The 27,310-nt window shown below is 34.8% G+C and overlaps 1 protein-coding gene across 1 annotated transcript in view; it reads left to right on the top strand.

The window, feature by feature from the left end:
* Positions 1-27,310, top strand: part of TMOD1 (tropomodulin 1) — a 116,656-nt gene that overhangs the window by 32,075 nt on the left and 57,271 nt on the right. Inside the window, exon 2 of the mRNA XM_051995685.1 lies at positions 21,623-21,779. Coding sequence (XP_051851645.1) covers positions 21,660-21,779 — 120 coding nt within the window. The 5' untranslated portion in view covers positions 21,623-21,659. The remainder of the gene's footprint in view (positions 1-21,622; positions 21,780-27,310) is intronic.

The following is a 27,310-nucleotide window of genomic DNA, read 5'->3' as shown; positions in this document are numbered from 1 at the left end:
TCAGAAGTCTGTTGCTTTTGTTGGAGATGCTCCAGATGGGTGGTGGAGTCAAGAGCCAGATTATAAGAGGCAGAGAAGATGAAAATAAAAGAGAGGAACCAAAAAAAGCATATACTACTTTTCCAGGAAATTCACTAAAAAAGGAAAAAGAGACAGAAATGTGTTCACAATCTTGATGGGAGGTTTTTAATGGGATTCAGGAAACCTACATTTGTAGGAAAGGGAGCAAAGAGAGAGGAAGAGATGTAAGTTACAAAAAAGATGGGAAGATGGATGATGTAAGGGCCTGGAACAGGCTGGAGAACATGGGGTGTGTTTTCCTAGTTTCCAGTTATGTGAGCCAAGTATCTAAGTGCAGCTTGAAACCGACAGCTTTACAGTTTACCTTGAGAATTTATTGTTCCTCTTAGTTTATTTTATTGACTATCCTATTACTCTACAATACTGGAGGAAATTCTGGTGATTAAAAAGTAGCTCTGTAGTATGAAACAGAATTTATCATTAAAATGTCACTTCTTAGTGCACAGAATGAGGGTAAGTGTATATTAATTTACTAGCATGTGCTCAGTGAAAGAAATTCTGGAAGATTTTTAGAATACCAAAGTGTGAGCAGGTGGCTGGGTTTTCTCTTGGTATAAATATAAATGAGTATAGAATGACAGGCACCTTATTTTATGATCCAGTTGTTGCCTTTGCAAGGCCTGGTTATAGAAAGGAAAAGGCAATACTACTTGATCCTGTTAACAAGGTGGCAAAGGTGTTGTGATGATCTCAAAGCTTTTAAATATATCTGATTAAATTGCCAAAGCATTCTCATTGTTTTTTTTTATCATCCAATGGTAGTTTATTTCAACTTTCAATTAAGAAAATCTGTACTGTTAGGATATGAGATGTTATACTAAAGTAGCAAAAACAGTGGGAATTAAAAAACAGCTAGATGACCAGTGGATAGAGTGCCAGACCTAGAGTTCTGAGTTCAAATTTGACCCCAGACACTAGCTGAGTGAGCCCAGACACATCACTTAATTCTGTTTGCCTCAGTTTCCTCATCTGTGAAATGAGCAGAGAAGGAATGGCAAACCATTTCAGTATCTTTGCCAAGAAAACTCAGAATTGGATCATGAAGAGTCAGACAGGACCAGACAACAACAATGGGAGTTAAAAGAAAAGGAATATGTGGAGATCAGGTAAATTTTCATGGGAAGAGGTAGCTCTTAAACTAGTCCTTAAAAGAAGTGAATATTAACTTTATGAGAACTAGTTATTCTATTTCTACTATGATCATTTTGGGGGGTTGGTCAAAATCCAGTCAATTTTTTCCCATTTTATAAATGTTGTGTTTATTGGCCTCCTGGACAAGTTTATTGTGGCAAACCTGCACAATATTCTAAAGTTTTCCCATTAGGGCCAGAAGCCAATTACTATATACAAGAGGTATTAGCCCAGCTCTTTCAGAAAAGACTATATGGTTAGCTATAACACCCTCCCTTGTAACAATAAAAAAGAGGCAAAAGCATACACTAGAATGACCTCTTCTAATAAATAATTCTGCAGTTGATGGGCCACTATTTTTGTCTTTATTACTTTGATACCATCATATTTGCTGCTATGATCAAATCATTTCTGCCTTTGACTTCCTTGGGTATATGCACATTAATGAGAATGATGAGTCAAAATGTATAGACAGTTTAATTGATTGTCTTGCTTAATTCCAAATTGAAATTCAGAATATTTGTACCACTTTATGCATTCAACAGTAGTGGATTGGAGAGAAACCTACTTTCTTTCACAAGACTTGCTCCATTTAAAGAAACTCAAGTTCTTTACAGCCAACATGCACACTGGATCATATTGCTCCCATAGTATTTCCGTAAATCAACAATAATTTGTTGAGCACTTGCTATGGGCTTACACGTACACAGGAACATAATAGATGACAAAGGCTTTGTTCAATAACTGTTCAATAATCTACATGAGGATATTAAGTTAAACTCTTGAATAATATGATTTTTATCAGAAATTAAATTAGAACCTACCTGAAAAATTTTAGCTAATATAGTATTTTAAAATTTGTAAACCATTTTATATATATTACTTCATTTAAATGTGCATAGGGAAAGGATCCAGAAATTAGAATTAGTTTTCCTCTTTAAGTTAATAGGCCAAGTCTGAATGAAAGACTTGTATTTGTTGTGATACTCTTGTCTAAGTCTGGGATGTGGGCAATTGTGCCAGGAGGATCAAGTAAAATCTATTTCCATTATCATGAATAACATGTGGTTATGTATCTTCCCTGCTGAGAGGAAGTCATTCCATTATGCTAGCAGGATACTTTGAACTGATCAGAGTGGAAGAACTTATCTGAAGGCATTTTACTGTAGATGATGGGAACGGGCCCAGAATGTTTGACATTATGAAAGATGGTCTGAATAGTGCCAGAGAACAAAGAGGCCTTGGAGGAAGCTGTGGAATAGTCGGCAGCTGATGACTATCCCAGTGTGACCCTGGTACTGGATAGGATGGAATTTTATCACAGACCTCCTGTCATCCTGAAAAGTACATCATAATATTCATGTTGACTGACACTTCTATAACTCACTATTCTGTAGTACTATATACCCCATAGTTTGTGTGGCGCTTTCTAAAGGGAATATATAATTTAAGGGGCTACTGGCATTGATTATTTCTAAACGTGTGTGTGTCTGTGTGTGTGTGTTTGTGTGTGTATGTGCATAAAATTTATTGCCAAGGTTAAAAAGAGGTTGGAGAAAAAAACTGGGCACGTAATTGCTGTTCACAATAATTTACTATCCACAAATGAGATGGCAGAGTAAGCAAATCAAGATGCCAAACAGTTCCTGCTGATCAATATCTTTTTTATGAACAGGATTAGATGCATTATCTTCCTATGCACAAATTCTCAGACAAAAATTCTGTCCACTTAGCACTGGGAAATTTGTCTTTTGTGATTTAGTAAATATTCCAAAGAAGCAGATGTTTTCTTTAGTCAACTGAAAAATGATGATTTCACACATTAGAAAGATGTGGTAGGCTTCCACTATTGGAGGTGTGTTCTTGGGGATTTTTTGGTTGTTTTTTTCTTTTTTTTGTCCTTTGTGCTTGAAATGGATGATGACACCAGGGAGGTGGTACTGTGACATGAAAGTAAATTGGATTTAAGTAAGGAAGGGCAAGGTTACCTGCCTAACTTTCCCCTCCAGAGCCATCTGGGTTCAGTGGCAAGAGACAGATCAAGACAACTAGATATGGCCCTGGAGGCAATGGGAGACCTAGGCCTTTTTAAGCTAAGGTCTTTGAAAGGTCTCAGTTTGATTGAGGCTAGGTAGCGATTGAGGCAAAGTAGCTCCTCTTTTACCTAATCAAAAAAAATTTTAAAAATCTAAATAAGGAGGAAGAGAGGAAAGAAAGAAAGGAGGGGAGGGAAAAAGAAAGGAAGTAAAGGAGGAAGGAAGTAAAGGAAGGAGGGAGGGAGGGAGAAAAGAAAGGAGGGAGGAAGGAAGGAGGGAGGGAGGGAGAGAAAAAGGGAGGGAAGGAGAAAGATAGGGAGATAGGAAGATATATGTATAGGCAACAACATCTCCTCATCAAAATTCCGAAGGTGTCCCTGAGGACCAGATTGATTTTTCTAGAAAGATTTTAATAAATCTCTTATTTCTGTGAATTTCTTCTTTTGTTAACCATCAATGATTAGTGCCCCAGTTCCATTTCACTGATTAATATAAACTTGCTTTTACAAAGAGATATTTACTGCAGAGATATAATAAGTACAGAAATACAAATATTTTCCTGAAGTGTTTGGGAACTCTCTCTTATATTATGTTGGTCCCTGAGGAGAATGGACTCAATTTTAACACAGGTTTTACATAGAATTTACCACATTATCTTATTGAATCAAAGAGTTTATAGTCTACTTGTTTCTATGTTTACTTCTAAGTACTGCATGCCTGATAGAAAAATGTATTTCTGCTGTTACTAGATTGGTCTGGACAAGTCACTTGATATTTTTCTCTTCACCATTTGGCTTCCAGAAAATCCCAGCATAGACTCTTCTCCAAGATTTCTGGTCACTCACTTTCCTGACTACTCCAAGTTCAAAAGTCACAGCCATAATCTAGTTACAACAAAGACAGAAACAGTGCTAAAACCATATGTTCTCAGCTTCATACTGGGTCTTGGTAAAAGAAAGGCCAAAGCCCCTTCCTCTCTTGAAAGGTCATAGAAACTTGTCTTCCTCCTACAGTACCAGCCAGACTATAAAGAGACAGAACCAAGAAATTAACCTTGAAGGCTGATAGCTATAGAGTACATCTCAGTTCAGTCTCCATAACCCAACAAAAAAGCTACTTTTTACCACATAGTCAGCAGACCAGAAGCAATTATAGAATAAGCCCACATGGCAATTATGTCACCTAAAGACTTTATGCAGGTCATAAAAACTGGGCTTACTGGCCAGTCACAAGTTACATGTAAATAATCATAGCTAATATTTATGTAGCATTTAAAGTTTTGCAAAATATTTCATTTATAATCTCATTTGGATGCAGCTTAATATTTCTGGCATGTAAATACATGGAAAGAAGGAAGAGATAAAGGAAGTTGATGAATAAAGATTTCTTTGCTTGAGTCAGAAGGTCAATTTTGGTTAGAAAACATCTTTACTGGTATATTAGCAATTCTGGATCCTGGATGATCAGTATTTGTGTCTCTTTTTAATAAGCCAGTGGCTCAGCTACATATAAAACAAACCTACACAGAATTCATATTTCTTATCTGAAACCTACATATCCAGTAGAGTTATAGTAACAGTGATAAAAGCATGACTGACACCCATCAAAGTTGAGATAGAAGAAGAGTATGAGGAACAAGAGATTTTAGCTTATAAAAGGAAAGGAAGACTGAGCTACTTACTACCTTCAATGAAAATTCTCCTCAAATCATAAATAGAAAAAAGTTCCAGAACAGAAAGGTCAAAAAGGGAAATGGAACCTCACTTAGAGGCTACAGAGAGGGTGAGATTGCTTTTTTAAAAAATCCATCTCCTGGACACAGTTATATGTTATCAGTTATATTTGATGCAGTGCCCTCAAATCACTTAGAAATTAATCAAAAGTTCCCTTAATCATTCCAGCAAAGTGCTAGGGTTTATCTCTCTCATCAAGGACTAGCATCTCCATGGGATATACCAATTTTTGTGTGGATAAAAGGATAAGGAATTGTGGTTGAGATTCCAGTTTATCAAAAGATCTCCTGAAAAACTTTCCTTCCTATTATGATTGAAATGAGACTTGGGGAAAACTTTGACTTTAACTAGTTAAATATTTCTACCAATTAAATAGTTCTATTTCTCAAAAGGGAGAATGGTCAATAGCTTGGTGCCCCTGGGTATAGGATACACACACAGAATTGGTGAATAGTGGATATAACTACAAGCAATTCTACACCATAGGGAAGGAGATTGTTCTATAGGGATATAATGAGGGACTCAGCAGCAGAGAGAGAGTTGCTGGTGACTGTAAAACTATTCCTTTGCCAGTCTGTAGAAGCAAAGTAGAATGCTGAACAAATTGAACACAAGATAGATTGGGGTACGGCTTCTACATGATGTACAAAACTGTTGACAATATCTTAGAGAGTTCTGGTTTCTCATTTTCTATGACTGTCCTCTGTGTGCCTTTTGGGAAAGATGGGAAGTGGAAGGGTCATAACTGTCTTAATAAAATATAAGAAACATGTCTATATTCATCTTTGGAAAATAGCACCTAGCAGTTGTCACTACTTATGTATGTCTGAGATCAGAAGGATGATTGGCTTGGAAACCTAAGACACTAGTATCACCAAAAGAAATGTGCCAATGAAGAAGGAATTGCCTAGAGAATTGGCTAATACTTTTATGATACTTTTATGATATGACTTGATTTAACCATTTTTCTTACCATTCCCACTGTTACCCCATTGCTGCAGCAGAGATCTCAGGGCATTTCACACTAGGGAACCCAGTTTCTACCTTATATAGGCTCTACACCTGGGGTGAGTAGTATGACAATTCATGAACCACCTGAGCTGGAGCTATCTCTCTTCTGAAGGAGGAGTGAGTCTTGGCTTTCCCTGGCTGTTAAAGAAACAGAAATAAAAGTTATGATCACTGCCAATAATAATAATCATAATGAAAACTAACATTTATATAACACTTTAAAGTTTATATGGCATTTTACGTACATTATCTTAATGGGTCAAAGAGTTTATAGTCTACTTGGAGAAAGAAAGCACAAATTCATGAAGCAGTGAGAATAATTGAGTGCTACACTGCATGATCCTGACTTTAATAGATATGTACAAAGGAGGGAGGGAGGGAGAGAGAGAAGGAGGGAAGGAGGGAGGGAGAGAGAACGAGAGAGCTATGGGCTGAAGCAGTTGGAGAAGGTTTAATAGAGATTTAAATGAAACTCAAATCAGGGCTTAAGTAAGACATAGAACTTGTATAGTTGTAGAAGATGGCAAAGAGCTTTCTATTAGGGGAACAACATGGACAAAGAGAATATGGAACAGTGTGGAGGCCAATGTAACTAGAGTGAAGGAGGCTTGTCAATATTGCTGGGAAAAGGCTAGATTTATACTAGTAGTATCATAGTTTAGAAAGCAAATGACTCCCCAAACTCCTTAAGCAAAGGAAGCAGAACTCTGCTGCTTGTGTTTCATAAAATTGATTAGGATTTTGATAAACTTATCTTGTTTCTTGAATTCATATTGACTAACTAGTCCCTGGGCTGATACTTTCTTAAAGCCTTGTACTTGTGTTTCCTTACCCATCTAAGTACTCTGAACAAAGGTCCTTATTATTCATGGGCTTTACACTCTGTTTATAATATTGTGGTATATGACAACTTCTACTTGCATAGGCTCTGGCCCCACAATACTGCAATTGACTGTGACATTTTAGAGGCAGCTCAAGCACAAGGCCAGGGTCTCTCTGACCCATTTTCATGACTTCCAATCTGGCTTCAGACACTATTCATGGGACCCTGGACAGGTGATTATTTAGTTCAGTTTCCTCATCTGTAAAATGAGCTGGAGAAGGAAGTGACAAACCACTCCAGTATCTTTGCCAAGAAAACCCTAGACAGAGACACAAAGAGTCAGACATGAGTTAAAAAATGAACATTTTAAAGATAAGCATTGATTGTCTACTTACCTTCCTTTTCTCTATGTATGGAGATAAATTTCTCTCCATGGACTAAATGTTTTTCTTTTACTCGTTCTGTCAGTACCAAAATAACTGAGTTATCTTTTCATAACTAAATAGAAATGAAGAAAAAACACATTGCATGTCTACATTCAGAATATTTTAGGACAATTAAATTTCAATTAAAATGTTCCCTATGGCAAATAGACAATGGTTCTTCCTTAGAGATTCCGTGTGTGTGTGTGTGTGTATGTATACGTGAACAGAATGACTTAAAATGTTTCTCTTACTAATTTGTTCAACTTCTAAAATTTTTGCAGTGACTTAAACAACTGAACAACAATCTCAATGGATCCTCATTGTAGCAAGACAATCTATTTTTTCTTCCCTAATTTATTTTCTTTCTAAATAGTTTTTATTTTTCCAAATACATGCAAAGATAGTTTTCAACATTTACCTTTGCAAAGTTTTATATTTCAAATTTTTCTTTCTTCCTCTTTCTTTCCCCTCTCCTTCCCTTAGACAGCAAGTAATAGGATATAGGTTAAAAATGTGTACCTAATTAATTTTTGTATGAGGCAATTGGAATAAATGACTTGCCCAGAGTCACACAACTAGGAAGTGAAGTCAGATTTGAACTCAAGTCCTCCTGATTCCAGGGCCAGTGCTCTATTCACTGTTTCATCTAGCTGTCCCCTAATTAATTTTCTATTCCATGCCTCAAAGAACATACTTCAAACTTTCTTTTCTCTCCTTTAGCCTCTCCCACATTTCTTCTCTCCCTAAATTGCAGACCTTGCTTCACACTTTACTTTAGTGAGGCCATTAATCAGAAACTCTGTCTTCTTCCTGTCTCTTCATCTCAGAGATGACATGGAAGAGTTTTCCTCTAAAACCACATGAAACCAAGCCTCTGAACAGTCTAATAGAATGAAACCACCTTAGCTCAAGATAGACTAGAAGGGCTTCAAGAAAGATCAGTCTCATTGGAATGAAAGGGATGTTTAGCTCAGCTCAGACAGTGTTTGAGAAAGCCAGTGAGAGGATTTTAATCAAATGAGACCCTTGGTTCTGGCTCAGTAGCTCAGTGGAGCAGCCTCCAGTCCCAGCTCAGAAGGCAAATTGCAAGATAGGGAAATGAGGCTGTTTCCTGAAGAGACCAGGTAGGACTACCCCATGCTGTGAGCAAATCACCAAACACAAGGAAATTTTGTGCTCAAAGCCAAGGCTCTGAGTTATATGGAAAACTTAGAACAACACCTCTTTTATCACAGGAGTTGAGCTCAACCATAAAAGGCACAGAAAAGGAAATGAAAAAAAGATAAGGAAAGAAAATGAGTAAGAAACAGAAAAGAACCTTAACCATAGAAAGCTACTATGGCAACAGGGAAGACCAAAACAGCAACTCAGAATAGGAGAAAGTGTTCACAAAAGAAATTTCAAAGAATGATATGAATTGGTCTCAAGCCCAAAGAGGCTTTTTGGAAATGCTTATAAAAAGATTTTGAAAGGCAAATAAAAGAGGTAGAGGAAAAAGATGAGAAAAGAAATGAGAGATATGTAAGAGAGTCAATAGCTTGGAAAAGGATAAAAATTGACTTAAAAAACAATTCCTAAAAAAATTCAGTTGGCCAAATGCAAAAAACAAACAAACAAACAAAAACACTGAAGAAATCAATTTCTTAAAAAACACAATAGCCCAATAGGCTAAATGTAAATATATATACTGCAGAAAACATAACCTTGAAAAGTAGAATTAATCAAATGGAAAAAGAGATTACACATTAAAAACTAGAATGGGGTAAAAGGAAGCTAATGATTCTATAAGAATCAGTCAAATAATCTTTAAAAAGAATGAAAAAGTAGAACATAAAATACCTCATTGGAAAAAACAGCCAACCTGGAAAATAGATCCAAGAGAGACAATTAAAAAATTATTGGTTTATTCGAAGGCTGTGACCAAAAAAGAAAAAAAAAAGAGTCTGGATAGCATTCTTCAAGAGATCATCAAGGAAAACTGCTTTGGTATACTAGAACTAGAGAGGGAAGTAGTCATTGAAAGAATCCTTTTGTGGTCACCCTCCACAAAGAGATGCTACAAGGAAAATCCCAAGGAACATTGTTGCAAAATTCCAGAACCATAATTTGAAATTGAAAATACTGCAAGGTGCCAAACAAAAACAATTCAAATATTAAGTAGCAACAGTTAGGATTACCCAAGATCTGAAAGCTTCTACAATAAAGAATTGGAAGATCTGGAATATCTTATTCTGGAAGACAAAGGATATGAAGTCCCAACCAATAATTAACTATCTAGCATGATTATCATCTTTCAGGGGAAGAGATAATTTTTAGTGAAATAAGAGAATTTCATTCATTTCTATTGAAAAAATAGAATTAAACTGAAAATTTGATCTTCAGGCACAGAACTAAATGGAATCATAGAAAGGTAAACAGGAGGAAATATATATATATATATATATGTAAATTTTAAAGGTTAAACTGTTTATATCTGTAGTTGGGAAAATGAAATATCTGTAACTCTTGAGAACTGTATCTGTTATTATGGCAATTAGAGGGGGGTGTTACATGGACAGAGGGTATGGATATGAATGGACTCATAATGATGTTAAAAAAAAAATACATTAAGGCCAAAATGTTTGTAGCAGCCCTGTTTGTAGTGGCTAGAAACTGGAAAATGAATGGATGCCCATCAATTGGAGAATGGCTGGGTAAATTGTGGTATATAAATGTTATGGAATATTATTGCTCTGTAAGGAATGACCAGCAGGATGAATACAGAGAGGCTTGGAGAGACCTACATGGACTGATGCTAAGTGAGATGAGCAGAACCAGGAGATCATTATACACTTCGACAACGATATTGTATGAGGATGTATTCTGATGGAAGTGGATTTCTATGACAAAGAGACCTAACTGAGTTTCAATGGATAAATGATGGACAGATACAGCTACACCCAAAGAAGGAACACTGGGAAATGAATGTGAACTATTTGCATTTTTGATTTTCTTCCCGAGTTATTTTTACCTTCTGAATCCAATTCTCCCTGTGCAACAGGAGAACTGTTCGGTTCTGCAAATATGTATTGTATCTAGGATATACTGCAACATATTTAACATATATAGGACTGCTTGCCATCTTGGGGGGGGGTAGAGGGAGGGAGGGGAAAAAACGAAACATAAGCGAGTGCAAGGGATAATGTTGTAAAAAAATTACCCTGGCATGGATTCTGTCAATACAAAGTTATTATTAAATAAAATAAAATTTAAATTTTAAAACAAAAAAAATACATTAAGGAGTAGAAAAAGAATTGTACTGGAAGAAGAGGAAAGAGAAGGTAAAATGGGACAAATTAAGTTACATAAAGAGATACAAAAGACCTATTACTAGAATGAAGGAAAGGTGAAAGAGGGATGAGCATTGTCTGAAGCTTAATTTCATCAATTTTGCTTCAGAGAGGGGGAATAACTTAGAAATTTATCTTATCCTATAAGGAAGTAGGAGAAGAATGGGGCAAGAAAAGGGATGGACTGGATAGAAGAGAGGGCAGAAAGACTAGGAGAAAGGGATAAGAGAAGGGAGGAGAGGTGATAGTAGAGGAAAGTAGGTAGAGGGTGAGGTAAGTTAGAAATAAAACAGTACTAAAAAGGATAGGGTGAAAAGAGAGAACAAAAGTATATAAAGAGAAGAAAATAGGATAGAGGGAAGCAGAGCTGGTAATCATAACTGTGAACGTGAATGGAATTAACTCTCCCATAAATGGGAAACAGCAGAGTGGATTAAAAAATAGAATCCTACAATATGTTGTTAACAAGAAACACCTTTGAAGAGATACATACAGATTAAATGCAAAAAACTAGAGCAGAATTTATTATGCTTCAGCTGAAGCAAAAAAAAAAAAAAAAAAAGGGGTAGCAATTTTGATCTCAGATAAAGTAAAAGTAAAAATAGATCTAATTAAAAGAGATATAAGAAAGGAAACTACATCTTGTTAAAGGGTACCATAGACAATGAAGTAGTATGGATACTAAATGCATATGCACCAAGTGGTACATCCAAGTTCTTAGAGAAGTTAAACTAGTTATAGGAAGAAATAGACAACAAAGCTATATTAGTAAGGGACTTTAACTTCCCCCTTTCAGAATTAGATAAATCTAACCACAAAAAAAAAAAAAAAAGAAAAGAAACAAACTAGAAAGGTTAATAGAATCCTATAAAACCTAGTTATAATAGACCTCTGGAGAAAATTGAATAGGGACCAAAAGGAACACATCTTTTTCTCAGCAGTTCATTGTGCAAAGGCTTTTTAACTTAATGTAATTGAAGTTGTCCATTTTGCCTTTCATAGTGTTCTCTAGTTCTTCTTGGGTCATAGATTTTTCCCTTCTCCAAAGACCTAATGGTGGACTATCTTGCTTTCCTGATTTATTTGTAGTATCTCCCTTTCTGCTCAAATCATGAATCTTTAAATTTGATTTTATCTAAAATCAATAATTACTAGCTTTTTTTCTAATTACTAGTACTTTTTCTAATAAATTCTGCTCCTGAAAAAAAAATGATGAGAAAGCATATGTCATTTCCTTTCTTTACTCCAGTTTCTGATGAAACAATGGTTTTTCTCCTCACCAAGGATACTGCTTTTGTGTGGTTCTTAACCTGGCATCCATGGAAACTTAAAAAAAAAACTTTAATCTTTAAAAACTTTATACTTCAAAACTTAAAACTTTTAAAAAAAAGTATTTTGATAATTGCATTTATTTTTAAGGTGAAAAGGGGTAATTGGAGTTAAGTAACTTGCCCAGGGTCACATGGGTAGTAAGTGACTGAGGATGCATTTAAACTTAGGTTCTTCTGACTTAAGGGCCAGTACTCTGTCCATTGCACCATCTAGTTATCTGATTGTATTTTAGCATGATTAATTTCTATTATAATCATATGTATATTATTTTATGCATTTAAAAACATTATTCTATTATTGTTGTATGAGACATGACAAGCAGGATGATTTCAGAAAAACCTGGAAAGACTTGCATGAACTGATGCTAAGTGAAATGAGTAGAATGAAGAAAACATTGTACAACAAGATTATATGATTATCTACTGTGATGGACCATGCTTTTTGTAACAATGAGGGGATTTAAAGCAATTCCAATAGATTTGTGATAGAGCCATCTAATCCAGGGAGAAAACTATGAAGACTGAATGTGGACAAAAGCATAGCATATTCACTTTGTTATGTTTTTTTTGTTTGCTTGTTTTTTCCTCATTTTTTCTTTCACTTTTTGATCTGATTTTTCTTGTGCAACATGACTAACATAGAAATATGTTTTGAAGAATTGCATGTTTAACCTATATTGGATTGCTTGCTGTCTATGAGAGAGGATGGGAAAAGAGCAGATCATCAACTTTAGAAATACCTTTATCCTCCACTCACATGAGATCAGCAACCCACCATCTGAAGATACACTATCCTTCAGAGCAAGCCCATAATCTGCGGACGAACCTTAATTCCTCTGACTGGCTACTGGTTGCTACTTCAGGCCCATTCGTTCCTATTTCAACTATGGAAGGGAGGAAGAAAATTTTATAATACAAGGTTTTGCAAAGATAAATGTTGAAAACTTATCTTTGCATGTATTGGGAAAAGTAAAAACTATTTTAAAAAAAGAAACATTATTCTGAGATGGGATCACCAGATTGTCAAAGGGTCCAGATAACAAAAATAGTTAAGAATCTCTGCTTTACCCTATCCCCACTTGTCTTCTCTACAATGTTGTCCTCTCAATTACCTCTCTCTTCAATATTTCCAAATCTGGCTCTGTCTGTGCTGCCTACAAATGTGTCTAATTCCCTCTACTCTTCTATCCCTTCAAGGGAAGGTTCTATATTTTGCAGCCCTTTCTTAGTCAAAGGCCAAAAAAAAGTCCACTGCCTCTGCTTCCTCTCCTTTCATTGATTTTTTAGCCCTTGGAAATCCAGCTTCTGACTTTATTACCCTACTGAAACTATTCTTTCCAATTATCAGAGATGTCTCAGATGTAAGATCTGATGAATTTTTTTTTTAATTCCTCATCTCCCTTTTAGTATATAGATTGTCCTCTTCTACATACTCACTTTTTTCTGTGGTTTTGTAATATTGTTCTCTCCTGATTTTGTTGTTGTTGTTGTTGTTGTTGTTGTTACCAGTCTGGCCACTTATTTTCCATCTCTTTTGTTGGTTCATCATTTATATAATCAGTCAATAAACATTAGATGTCTAATATGTGCCAGACCACTCTGAGAGGCATTGGTGGACACAAAGACAAAATTAAATAACTTCTCACCCACAAGAAGCTTATAGTCTATAAGGAAACAATCTGGCTATTCTCCAATCTGCTGCAAATCTATATTTTTTTGGTTTTTCCCCATGGAAGGTTATATTGGAGCTCTTGGAATGTATTATTTTGTGGTACAAACCAAATGTTGAGAATTTTCATAATATCATATTCTAATCTTTTTCTTTCATTTCTCTTAATCACAGAATTGTGTTACATGATTTAGGCTGTTTTTTCCCTTGATTTTATAGTAGGTTTCTTCTTAGAAGATCTTCAGTAGATGTTGAAACATTGTAATTTGGTGGTTAGATTTCCCAGGGAAAACTTTTTTCAATACTTCTGAGCAACATTTTTAATATAATTTCTTAAAATATATGCTTCTGGCTTTGTTTTATTATGTTCACATGGAAAACTAACGTTTTTCAAGAGTTTTGGTTTGTTGGGACTAAGTATTCTTCCAGTCTTGCTTATATTCTGATTTTGTCCTGAATTTCCTTGTTTTTCCTCTGTTTTTAATTTCCAAATCTACTAATCTATCTTAAGTGCTGAAGTGAGATTTAAAAATTGTTTTAAATATGTAATTCTCTTATATTTATTTTTTGGATTCTTCATTTCAGTGGAAGGCAAACTACTTTAGGGCATGGATTAGCATGTTTTTGTCTTTTTAATGGCCAAGGAAAATGTCTGGTACATAAAGAGATACTTGACAAATGTTTCTTTGATTGAAAAAAATGCTTTAGTTTCTCTTTCTATTTGTCACTGATATGTTAATTTTATGGGTTACAGATAGGTTTGAGGGTGGTTTATTTACTGTTGTCTCAGGAACTTGGTTATCATTGACCAATAGACTATCTGACAGTCAATAATGTTTGTAGGACTTTCCTAAAGCCAGAAGATTTTAGATTGACAGATTGTTAGAACAATAGCACTCTAAGGTCAGGGGATCTCAGGATCACTGCTATATTTTCCCTAGAAGCTGCACCCAATCACTTTGAGCAAGAAACTGTTGAAATTTCTATGAGTAGTTGTCAAGTCAGCAAATATTCATTAATCACCTACTAATTTCCAGGGACCATATAACCTGGGAATATATAAAAAGGTCAAAAAACAATTACTATGTTCGAGAAGCTCATAGTCTAATAGAAGAGACAATATGCAAACAACTATGTACAAAGAAGATATGTGTGGAACTAATTGGAAATAATTAACAGAAGGAAGGCCCTAGCATTAAGGAAAAATAGGAAAGGCTTAGAAAGTGGAACCTGAAGCACTTCAGGAAACTAGGAGAAGGAGATAGAAATCAAGAGAATTCCAGGCATGGGGGTAGCCAGTTAGAAAGCATGGAGTAAGAAAGTGGAGGATCATGTACAAGAGACTGAAAGGAGGCCAGTGTCATTGGACCACAAAGTGAGATAATGAGAGCCTGCCAATGTGGTAGCAGTTTCAGAGAAAAAAAAGGGGGTGATATAAAGGAGATTAAAAAAAAAAACAGATGTTTGCAAAGATAGAATTCACAGGCCTTGGTAACAGACTGGACACTGGAGTGGGTTAGTGGGGATTGTTAGAATAAGGAATCAAATATAACACCTAGATTGTGAGCCTGGGTGAATGGGAAGGTGGTATTGCCTTCTGTAGCAAAAAAGGAAGTAAGGAAGTTAGAATTGAGAGGGTGATGTAAATAATGAGTTATGTTTTGGACATAATAGGTTTAAGATGTCTGTAGGGGATCAAGTTCAAGCTCATGAGACAGTTGAAAATGAGGTCACAAGAAAGGTTAGGAATAAATAAATAGATCCAAGAATAATTTACACAGAGGTGACCATTGAATCTATGGCAGTTGATGGGATCACCAAGTAAAATGGTATATAGGGAAAAAAGAAGACCCAAAACAGGAGAATGAAGTCCCATCAGCCTCACCAGTGGCTGAAGGCTGCAGATGCCCACAGAAGAGCAAGCTTGGACTTGTCTAGCAGAGATGCTGAGAAACAAGTGGCAGATGGCCTAGATGGTAACAGCAAAGCTTGATGAAGAGCCAAAGTAGCCACTCACTGAGGAACCTGCCTGGCTCAGTCTAGCAACAGTGGGGCCGGGTGAAGAGCCAGCACAGCCACTGAATGACTTGCTTGACCTGACTGGCCTATGCAGCTGATATACTTACTACACTCTAGCTGGATCAAAGTCAATCAGTGGAACCACTTCTCGAGTGTAGACATAGTACCCTAAAATAGCCAGCCCTTTAAAGGTTTAGTCCAACTGAACAACAGAGGGATTTAAAATGAATTTTGTCAAGACCTTTAGGAGAGAGAAAGAACTTGGAGACCTTCTAGTCCTAGAGTTCTAAGTTGCCTTGGCTACATGTATTTCTTACACAGGGGCCTCACTACTGTAGAGAGCCAGAACTCTGGAGAATTATACTTGAAACAAGCTGTTAACTCAGAGGAATTGATGAGTCAACAATTCTCTAGTTTACATGTACTTATACTTAGTATAGTTCTACTGAGTTAACAACTTGTTTTAGGATTAAATCAATAATACTGAACTAGAGAACGATTAATCATCATGCTAAAATAGATAACCAATGTCTTATCAATTCCACTGAGTTAACACTTTATTGTAGGATTAAATCAATCATACTGAGCCATAAGTATATTTTCTGGAAATCCATGTTGTTAGTGGCCATATAACTTAATCAGATGAACCCAAGGAGGACATTGGTGCATGAGCTATAAAATACACACATATACATACATGTACATACATATGCATATCAAAAATGATATGTATTTTATATATATATATATATATATATGTATATATATTTAGATTTACATTGGCTATTGTGTTTCTTCCTTTCAGTATTTGTACCTAGACATCTCTCTTTTTTCTTCCTCTATCAGATTATTTGTATTTGTGTTAACGAAGTTTTATTTTTGAAAGTACCATGTAATTGTTGTTCCATGTACAATTTTAGGTCATAAGATCCTATGCTTTATTTTAATGCTTTGAATCTTCTCTCTCCAATTCTGAGACATATATCATGCAATCTGGGATGAAGAACTATTAATGAGAATTGGGAAAAATTGTATATAAATCTTTTATCTTAAATTCTGGTTCAGAAAAATCAAATCTATTCTCTGAAACCATCAAACCATCTTTTTTTCCTTACTGTTATTTTCCAAATTATTGATATATTTTTCTTTGATATAATAGCTAATTTTCAACAAATGCCCAAATAAATCCTTTACAAAACACATCCTTCCTAAAACACAGTTAGATTTTCCATTTTTAAATTAAAATGTATATTCTTTAAATTTGGCAGCATGACATTATATTTGGTCAGCATTTTGTTACCTTTCCATTTGAACTTTATTTCCATTGCTTCAATCATTTTATATTACTCTTTGGGTTTTGTTTTCCTTACTGTCATTCATTCAGCTTCTTATGTTTCCCTTAATTATTCACATTTTCATTATGTAGTAATATCCCATTATAATCATACTTCACAATGGGAAAAAGTACATATTTTGTTTCCAGTTTTTTTTGTTATCATAGATAATGTAGCCATGAAGATTTTTATGTAAATAGATAGACACCATATTTTTAACTAGCTCTTTATTTCCCCAAACTCCCTTTTTCTTCTGAAATCTGTTTTTAACCATAAATGTTGATGAAAATACCATCTGTTAAATATTGGTATATGTATATGTAAACAATGTTTTTACATTAAACAAAAAGTGGAGAAGGACTTGATGGGAGGTAGAATTAAAACTTACCTAGTCATCTTGAATCATATAGTTTAACCAGTCAACTACTTTAGCATACTTGTCATTGCAGGCACAAGCAGCACTATTTTATTTATTTTGGGATTTGTGTGTAACTAACATTATGCCTTATAATATACTGCCTATTATACTTTCATTAATAATTATAAGAAGATTATCATCCTAGCCAAAATCTAATAACAATTATAAAATATCTGGATTTGGTTCCAGGCTCTAATACTCATTAGTTTTTTAAATGCTCATTAAGTTAATAATCTCTTTTTTCTATCATTTTTCAGTTGACTCTCAGTAACTTCATTTGAGATTTTCTTGGCCAAGACACTTGGAGTGATTTGCCATTTCTTTCTCTAGTTCATTTTATAGATGAGAAAAGTGAGGCAAATAAAATTTAGTGGCTTGCCCAGGCTCACAAAGTTATTAAGTGTCTGAGGCTAAATTTGAACTTGGGAAAATGAGTATTCCTGACTCCAGTACCAGTCTCACATACCAAGCTACCTCTTTAATCTATAAGACTCAGATTTCTCATCTCCAAAATAGTTGTACTACTTACTTTGCAAGAGTAATATGAAAGAGTCGCTTTATAAATTTCTAAGTGCTATTTAAATGTGAGTTATTATTATACCTTGTATACCTAAGTATTTTATGAAGTTGTCAAAAGTCACTACCTCTGAGGAATGCCTATATTCAGTAGGAAGGGGAAGACATCAAGAGGAAATTTTAGACAAGCAACAGTTTCCTCTGAGTATTTGAGCACATATTGGTTCCCACTGATAACTGTTTTGCCTGAATTCCAGTCCTTCTTGATCCAAATAGAAGTGGTGCTTATATACTTATATTTCAGGGAAATATACCCAACCACACATAGAACACAGCCTCTGAGAATGTCTCCAACGAGTAACACCCCTACCAGCTCTAGAGATCATACACGGGACTACCCAAGATTATGTCTGTCACAGTTTATTTTTATCAGGGCCCACTTTCTCCCAGTGCTAGACCTCTTTATCCTGTCACTGCAGAATGAAACAGGCCAGTTTAGACAATACCAGCTGCTTATCATCCACTAACACTTTCCTTATATAGACAATGGCAGGACTGCTATATGATTGAGCAGAATAGTACCTGAGCATTAATTGCTTCTCCTCCTCATAGGATACCATACCTCTTTTTTTTTCCCTGGCTGCCAGATAGCAAAAAGTCTCTCTTTTCAATATTTATTTTTGTTTTGAACTTACAAACAATAAAGAAAATGAATATTTCCTTATGCATAGTAGAACAGAAAGAAATGATTGTATACAAAACTGCAACTATTATGCATTACTATTTCTTATAAAGCATATACTAAATTCAATCTGTAGCTTTCAAAAATGTCTTTTTTCTCTGTATTCTCTGGCAAAAATCTTTTCAGAATTCTTTTGGAAAACACCTTTCTGATAGTATAGTTGCTTGACACATTGTTTCTCCTCTTCTCCTCCTCCCCTTTCTTTCCTTCTCCTTCATTTACTTTTCTTCTTCTTTCTCTTCCCCTTTCTCATTTAAAACTGGGAGTCTCTCCCACCTCATGTCAAGTCAGCAAACCTAACACAAGGTCCAGTGAAAAGGTTCCAATCTGTAATGTCATTTCATTATCTTCAGGAGCATTTGTATGTTTCTATTTTAAAAATTGTGGTTAAGAAATCTATCCCCAGCAAAAAGAGTACATGGATCTAGATGGTACAGTGGATACAGTGGTTGATTTTAAATCCTGCCTCAGATATTTACTAGTTCTGTGACGCTGGGCAACTCAAGTTATACCACTTCTCCGAGACTCGGTTTTCTTACTTGTAAAGTAAGAGGGTTAACAATATGTTCTAAAGTCCCTTCTTATTCTGTCTTTAATCCTATTTTTTATTTGTCAAATCCCTACCCTATTTCAGTTTCAGTACACATTAGAACTTGCGCCTAATAGACACTTGATGTTTGTTGAACTAAAAAAAAAAATTAAATTAAACATTTAAATAAAAAAAATTTAAAATTAAATAATATCTATAGAAGAAATTATATATTTATCCTTTCTATATTGAGGGGTTCAGGGGTTTGGCAACACTGAGCTCTGGAAAATCCACATAAAATTTTTTTTGGCTATCCCTTCATACTAGAGAAAATGTGTGAAATTTTTCTTTTACTTTTATGGGGTGTTTACAGTACCTTATTGTAAAATTGGGGATGATATAATACATCTCATATATTTTGTGTATTTCTGAGTTTTTAAACTTTTCCTCTGTCTTCTGCTCATCTTTGTATATAGTCTGTCACTTCCGCAAAACTCCCCCCAAATTCCCATTTAATTTCTTATGCTGATCCATGGTATATTGAAACCACAATGGGGAAAGTCACATTGTAGAAGCGATAACTTTATAATTGCTAGAGCTTTGCCTACTAAGGTTCCATTTCTTCTGCATGTATTTTATTTATTTATCATTGCCCTCATTAGAACACCGTTCCTGATGGCAGTAATTAGTTTGGGGTTTTTGCAAGACACTTGAAGTTAAGTGATTTGCTCAGTCACACAACTAGCAAGTATCAAATAACAGCTTACATTTGAAGGTCCTTTTGACTCCAGGGCTGATCCAGGGCTCTATCCAGTACATACCTAGCTACCCCTATGTTTGTCTTTCTTTATATCCTTATTGTATATAAAATGCCTGGCACATAGTAAGCACTTAATAAGTACTTTTGGACAGACTGACAGATTAGAGATCCTGAGAAAGAATAATTAGGAAGAGAAGTTATGTGCCCAAATCAATTGCCATAGAAGTAGAGCATTCCGCTTGGAGTCAGGAAGACTCATCTTCTTGAATTCAAATCTGTCCTCAAACACTGTCTGTGATTCTGGGCAACTCACTCTATCTCATTTGCCTCCTTTTCCTCATCTCTAAAATTAGCTGGAGAAAGGAAATCTTAAATCATTGCAGTATCTTTGCCCCCCCCCAAAAAAAAAAAAAAAACAAAAAACGAAATGGGTTCATGAAGAGTCCCTCTTTCAGCCATTGATGTTACTGAATTTGCTGCATTTCTAATTAATTTAGGCAATTCCTTTGATTTGGGATGGCCACATATTAAACTTAAATCATTGCAAATTGTTTTCTCAAGAATAAACAGTCCAGAGCTCAGTTTTATTTTTCCTAATACTGTTCAGAAGGTTTCAATGGATATAAAAATATTATATCCATATTGTATCATATATAATGTTATATATAATTTATAGAAATGAATTTGTAGGTTAGCATTGTAACAATTTGTTACATGTAATATACAAAGACTTCTAAAGAATTCATAATTTATAATAATTAGGAATGGGTTAGGATGAAGTTTACCTTAGCCTTATTTATGAAAAGGATTTTCTAAGAATTTAAAAGTGGAAGCTAGATGATATTGAAATAGTATGTTTTAAGTAGTAAGGAGAACAAACTTTTTTCAGGCATCTACGAGTTGGTAGAAGTCTTTAAAAGTGGTATGATAGAGTGCAGTGGATTTGGTGTTAGAAAAACTGGATTCAAATCCCACATATATTACTACCTGTGAGAGATTGGACAAGTTAATTAACCTCTCTGAACCTCAGTTCCTCATCTATAAAATGAGGTTGGGTTACTTCTCAATTCTAAATTTGTGATACTATAAGTACTTGGGAAGGCAGCTAGGAAACTCAATGGAGAGAGTGCAGATTGTGAAGTCAGGAATAGTGTTCAAATGTAATTTCAGACATTAGCTATATGACTCTGGGCAAGTCATTTAATGTTGTTTACCTCTATTTCCTCATCTGTAAAATGAACTGGAAAAAGAAATGGCAAAACATTCCAGTAGCTTTGCCAAGAAAACCCCAAAATTTGGACATAAGGAGTCGGATATGACTGAACAATAGCATAAGGACTCACTTATAAATAATTGATAGTTGTAAACTTATTTAGACATATTAGAAAATTCCCTAAGAAATTCTACAAGACAACACTGCTAATTCTAGTGATAGCATATAATTAAAAGTAATAAAACTATATCAACTTTGTAGAGAAATATTATTGATAATTGTACTTGTAAAAATATGTATGGATGTTATTTAATTAATGTAAATATTTTCAGTTATAAAAGGATAATTGTATAGTCAGAGAGCCATTATATCTTATTTTTTTAAATGTTTATATCCACCTTACCTGTGAAAAGCAAGCTCCTTGAGGGCAAGAGCTGTTTGATTTTTGTCTTTGGAGCCTCAGGTGCCTTACATATGATTAATAAATGCTTTTTGAATTGAATCATTGCCTTTTTACTATAGGTCATAATTTTGTGCAGACCACAAGAAAGGTTACAAAATGTCATACCGAAGAGAACTAGAAAAATATCGGGATTTGGATGAAGATAAAATCCTGGGAGCATTAACAGAAGAAGAGCTTAGGACACTAGAAAATGAATTGGAAGAACTAGACCCTGATGTGAGTAATCTAGTTTTATGGAGTGTTTTTGTTGTTGTTTATTTGTTTTTGTTTGTTGTTGTTGTTGTTGTTTTTTTATTTTATTTTATTTTTTTTTACAAAACTGTAAGTTCTAAGCAACTAAAACATTTGTTGTTTGGAAATGAAAAGAGGAACACATCTACATTTTCCAGAAACTAATGCTTTGCTTCCATCAATGGAAATTTTGATTTTTTACAAATTTCAAAGATTTTGCCTGTCAGTTGTTTTTCTTTTTCAGTATTTAACCAGTTAGCAGCAAAGGTATATAAGAATCCTATTTGCCTATGTAACTATTATCACTTTTAGGGTTTATGTTTCCTTTAAGGTTTTGGAAATTCTGTAAACTTTTAATTATAAACCATTAAGATGATTGACTTTGTAGCTATAACCAAGTGGGATGATTGGGGCTTTGTGGTTGGCTACTAAAGTTTAAGAGTGGGAAAGGGTTAGATGATATAGTAATGAATGAAAGTCCAGACTTGGAGGCATGAAGACTCTTTTTCCTGAGTTCAAATCTGATTTTCTCATCTATAAAATAGCTAGATAAGGAATGGCAAGCTGCTCCAGTGTCTTTGTCAAAAAAAAAAAAAAAAAGAACAACAACCCAAATGAGGTTATGAAAAATGTCAGGCATGACTGAAAATCACTGAAGAATAATATTAAAGTTTAAAATAAGCAAAATATTATACAATGTATTTGAAAAGTTGTGCACTTTAAAAATGATACAAGCACATGTTGAACAAGACATACACTCCTTCAGTAACTTACAGCTGAGCTTCATGTCTTGTGAGAAATAATAATTCATCAAAATAGGAAACTAATAGATTTTTTATTATTAATAACATCTTTCTGTAAGCCAACTGTAACTTATTCTCTCTCCTGTTCAACTGAATTTGTCTTAATTACTTTTCATATGATTTTTAATATTGCTGTTCTGCTACTCACCCCATGAATGTTGTTTGCCCTGGACATTAAAATTTCAAGTTAAAGGATCTGAGAGGACCAAATAATTTTTTTTTTCCTTGAAGTGAATTTAAAGATCTAGTTTAATCCCTTAATATTACAGATGAGGAACCAAAGCAGGAAAGAGCTCAGATGGTTTACTCTAACACAGGGATGTGCTAATAAATAATTAATAACTGGCTGGAGGGTGGAGAGTGGGCAGAAAATGTATGACACACTTTTAAATTAAATTTAAATTTAAAAAATGACATTTTCTTCATCGCTCAAGTCTAGAAATCAGCAAACAAATAAAATTATAAGCTCTGATATTTAGTGTTTATTGTTTGAGTGTAAATGCTTATTCTGAAGATTTAACAATCAGCTTTCATGAATTTGTTTGAGCTGGTTCCAGTATATCCTGGCTGATTAAGCAGCTGAGTCAGGATTTGAACAGTTCCAAATCTGATATTCTTTCTCCCATATGATGCTTATAGCAAAATACCAAGGTCCATGATAATGTATGCTGTGTAGAATGAGATTTGAAAGAAAACAAAAAACTTTGGTAAAATTCAGCCCCTTTTCAAATGATCCTTAAGTCATCATCATTTAATCTGAGCCGGATCTCCAGCCTTCTTTCAAACTCATCTGGTATCATGATCTTAGAGCCAGACTCTTAAACTCAGGCCAGTTTCACAATTGGCTTGGAAATTGGTGTGACCAGGCCCCAACCAGAGGTGTATTATTTCCTTGCTTAACCTGTTTAATTAAAGAGTTTGTTGTTGTTTGTCCTCCCCATTTGCCTCTGGATCAGCTACAAAATGTGCTGTTCCCTCTTGGTGCTTTTATATCAGCTTTCTACAAGAAGGGAGAGGAGTCATGTAAACCTCTCTCTGAGCTGAGATTCAGCTCTCTCTCTATATCACTCATTCTGCCTGGGTCTCTTTATAGCTGAAAACATCTACCTTCACCTATTAGTTTGTTTTTTAACTTGAGAAGTCTTCTAAATTGCTCCTCTCCCCATTTGTTCATTCTTTCTCCCTCTTCATGTCTCATCCAGTTGTCAAATCCTGTCATTTCTCTGCCTTTGTGCTATCTCTCCTCGAAGCCATTTTCTTTTCTCTAATGCTGATCCCACCTTGGCGTAAGGCTGCATATCCTTTTGTATTGTCCTGGCCTCGTGCCTAGACTACTTTAGTAGGTGGCTGGCTGATACCCCTGCCTCAAATCTTTATCCCTCCTGGTCCATTCTTCACTTAGCTGTCAAAATGATTTTTCTTAAGCACAGATCAAACTATCTTATACTTCTATTGAACAAATTTTAGCAGCTCCTTTCACCTCTAGAAACAAATATAAAAATCTTCTGTTTGGCTTTTAAAGCTCTTTATGACCTGGCCACTTTCTCCTTTTTCCATCTTCTTATATCTTACTCCCTTTCAAGTATTCCGTAAAAATTATTCTTTCCATACTGCAATTTTCCATATCACTGTTTCAATATATTATGGGGTCAGCATAAAAAATTAAATAGGAATTTTGGGAGAGTCTTGTGGAAGCCACAAATAACATGCAAAGGCCTCAGACAACACAGAAACAGTTTAGGAACTTGGAAATGCATAAAATACATGCATGGTATTATATAATATCAATACAAATTTTACAATAATGTACTGTAAACACCCCATAAAAGAAAAAATTCAGATTTCTTCTTTGGTACAAAAGGAGAGCCAAAAAACTTTATACAGATTATCCAGATCATAGAGGTGAATGCCCATGATGTGAAGGAATAACTGTGCATTAGCTTCCTTATTCTTCTTCATACCACTCACAATATCTCCTGACTTTGTATATTTTGCTGTATATTTGTCTTCTATGCCTAGAGCTCTCACCCACCTCATCATTGCCTCCTACTTTTCCTGGCTTTTTTTTTTTTTTTCAAGTCTCATCTTTTACAAGAAATCTTCTCCCATACCCCTTACTGCTACTGCCTTCCCTCTGAGATTATCTTCAATTTATCGTTTATATGTCTTGTTTGTACATATTTATTTATTCTTATTAGATTATGAGATTCTTGAGAGGATTGTTTTTTTCCTTTCTTTGTAGCTCCAGTGCTTTGCACAGCGCTTGCCAAGTAGTAGTTGTTTAATAAATGCTTTTGACAAATTTACTGGCCTCTTCCACAAATAATGACTTTATAAGTCATAATAATGACTTAATTGATCAGGAACAGGGAAACTAGTGGTACAGTGGAGAGAACACTGAGTTTGGAATCAGGAAGACTTGTCTTCATGAATTCAAATTTAGCTTAAGACACTAGCTGCATGATCCTGGGCAAGTCACTTAACCCTGTTTGCCTCAGTCTCCTCATCTGTAAAATGAGCTGGAGAAGGTAATGATAAACCACTCCAATATCTTTGCTAAGAAGACCCCAAAATGGGGCCATGGAAAGTTGGACGTAACTAAAAACAATTGAAAATAGGAGGAACTATCCTCTTTTCCAAATAAAAGTAAAAAAAAAATCCTTTTAAGTAAAGCTTACTCAGATTTTTAAGGAGATTTAAAGTGGTTTCATTACATCTAAGTATGAGTTTCATAATGTAATTCAAAACCTGCCAAAATTCTTAGGCACTGGTATAGGTTGGAGAATATTGCTCCCAAGAGATACTGAAGAATAGAAATAAGCCCCTTATATTTAATGCTGTTGCCACTCAATTTTGAGATAGGAGTATGATTTGGATGACTTATTAATTTTAATTTTACTTTATAATTTTATCTTTCATCAAGTCTGTCATTTAAATATATTTATGAGTGCTGACCCTAGAGTCAGGAGTCCCTGAGTTCCAATCTGATCTGACATGAGCAGTTGTAATACTAGGCAAGTCACTTAACTCAGTTTGCCTCTATTTCCTCATCTGTAAAATGAACTAGAGAAGAAAATGGTAAATCACTCCAATAGCTTTGTTAAAAAAAATTCATTGGAATTATGTAGAATTGACACAACTGAAGTGACTCAAGGACATATCATGGATTAATTTTGTCATGTTTCTCTTTAATGTATTTTGCTTCTACCATATAGACTTATAGAATATTGTGGTGGTCCAGGACTGAATAATTGCACCCTGACAGAGAGAACACATTTGTGTAATACATGTTTGTTTATATGTATACATGCATATGCATCCACATGAAAATGTGGAAAAGATAGGTCCAAATTAAGAAAAAGAAGAAGCAGTATAGTAAAATCAAATAAAGAAGCAAAAACCCAAGCAATACTGAACTAGTAAGCAGAAGACCTCAGTTCTAATTCCAGCTGAAATGGAAATTCACTGGTTCATGTTAGGCAAATAACACACTTCATCTTTCTGCACATGTTTCCCATCTGTAAAATGAGTGGTTGAATTAGATTATTTGCTACTGTTCTGTCTACCTCTCATATTCTATGATTGAATATAGAATAAATAATAAATAATAATGCAAATAACAACCATCATGGAACTAACAATGTTTAAGAATAGAGAATCAAAGAAATGTAATTTAGAAGTAGAGTGCTCTAAGACCTCCCTCTGAACTCCTCATTTTCAGATGAGAAATAAGCGGAGGAATAATGTTTTGAACAGAGGGAGATAGAGGAACTAGCCTTGAGAAAATCAGGACAAGCCTTCTCTGAAGGGACATCTCTGGTTTTCTCTCTGAAACAGGAAATATCAATATCAACATTTGGTCCAAGTAGAGTTTTTACATTTAAGTAGGACAAAGAAAATGTTGGATAATTGGGGATACCAAAAGCAGGTCAGTATTAGAGAAAGGGAGTAGAATCTGAAAACTGTGACTTTTCTTTCCTGGGTACCAACAAAGGGCTATAGAAAAAGGAAAATGAACCTTTTTTTTGGTATATTTATGAAGTGACTTGCCAATCCACCTGTAACAGTCCTAATTACCAAAAACATAAACTACATTTTTTCAAGGCAAATTGTAGCAAAAAAAAGAATATGAGACTTGGCAAAAAGCTAGGAAATAGCTTTTTACTATTGTGTCAATTGAATATCATGTGTTGGGAAAGCAGTGGATGGAGATCAAGAGCAGACAGATATCTTGTGAGAAGTAGATAATGAGCCTAGATAATTCTTCACAAATAATAAAGAATCATTTATTTGAAGCCACAGTGTCAAAAGAGAGAAATAAAAGAACTACCATATATTTACTTCTTTGTTTCCAAACTGAAATTCTAATTGTTCTCAGTCAATAAAAGCTCAAGGGAAAATTGAGAATTTGAGATGGGAAGAAAAGCTGATTTGCTTCATAGGCTTATCAGGAAGAATAGCTCTCTCACTAAGTTTTTCTTTTTTTTATCAGTTTGCAATAAGATATAGGAGCTTATTCGTCCAACCCAGCTCATTTTACAAGAAGGAAACTGAAGCCAAAAACTGGCCCAGGGTCAGTATTGCACAATTAGTGACTGGCAGAGCTAGTAATAAGTGGTAATTAAATCTTTAGACTACACTTTCTACAACTCTACCATGAACTACAGTCACTGCTGCTAAACTTGTAGATGGCCACTAGTGAGGAGGCAGCTA

The sequence above is a fragment of the Antechinus flavipes genome, chromosome 1 (genome assembly GCF_016432865.1).
Source record: "Antechinus flavipes isolate AdamAnt ecotype Samford, QLD, Australia chromosome 1, AdamAnt_v2, whole genome shotgun sequence".
Taxonomy (NCBI): Eukaryota; Metazoa; Chordata; class Mammalia; order Dasyuromorphia; family Dasyuridae; genus Antechinus; species Antechinus flavipes.
This window is presented reverse-complemented; position numbering and strand designations above follow the sequence as displayed.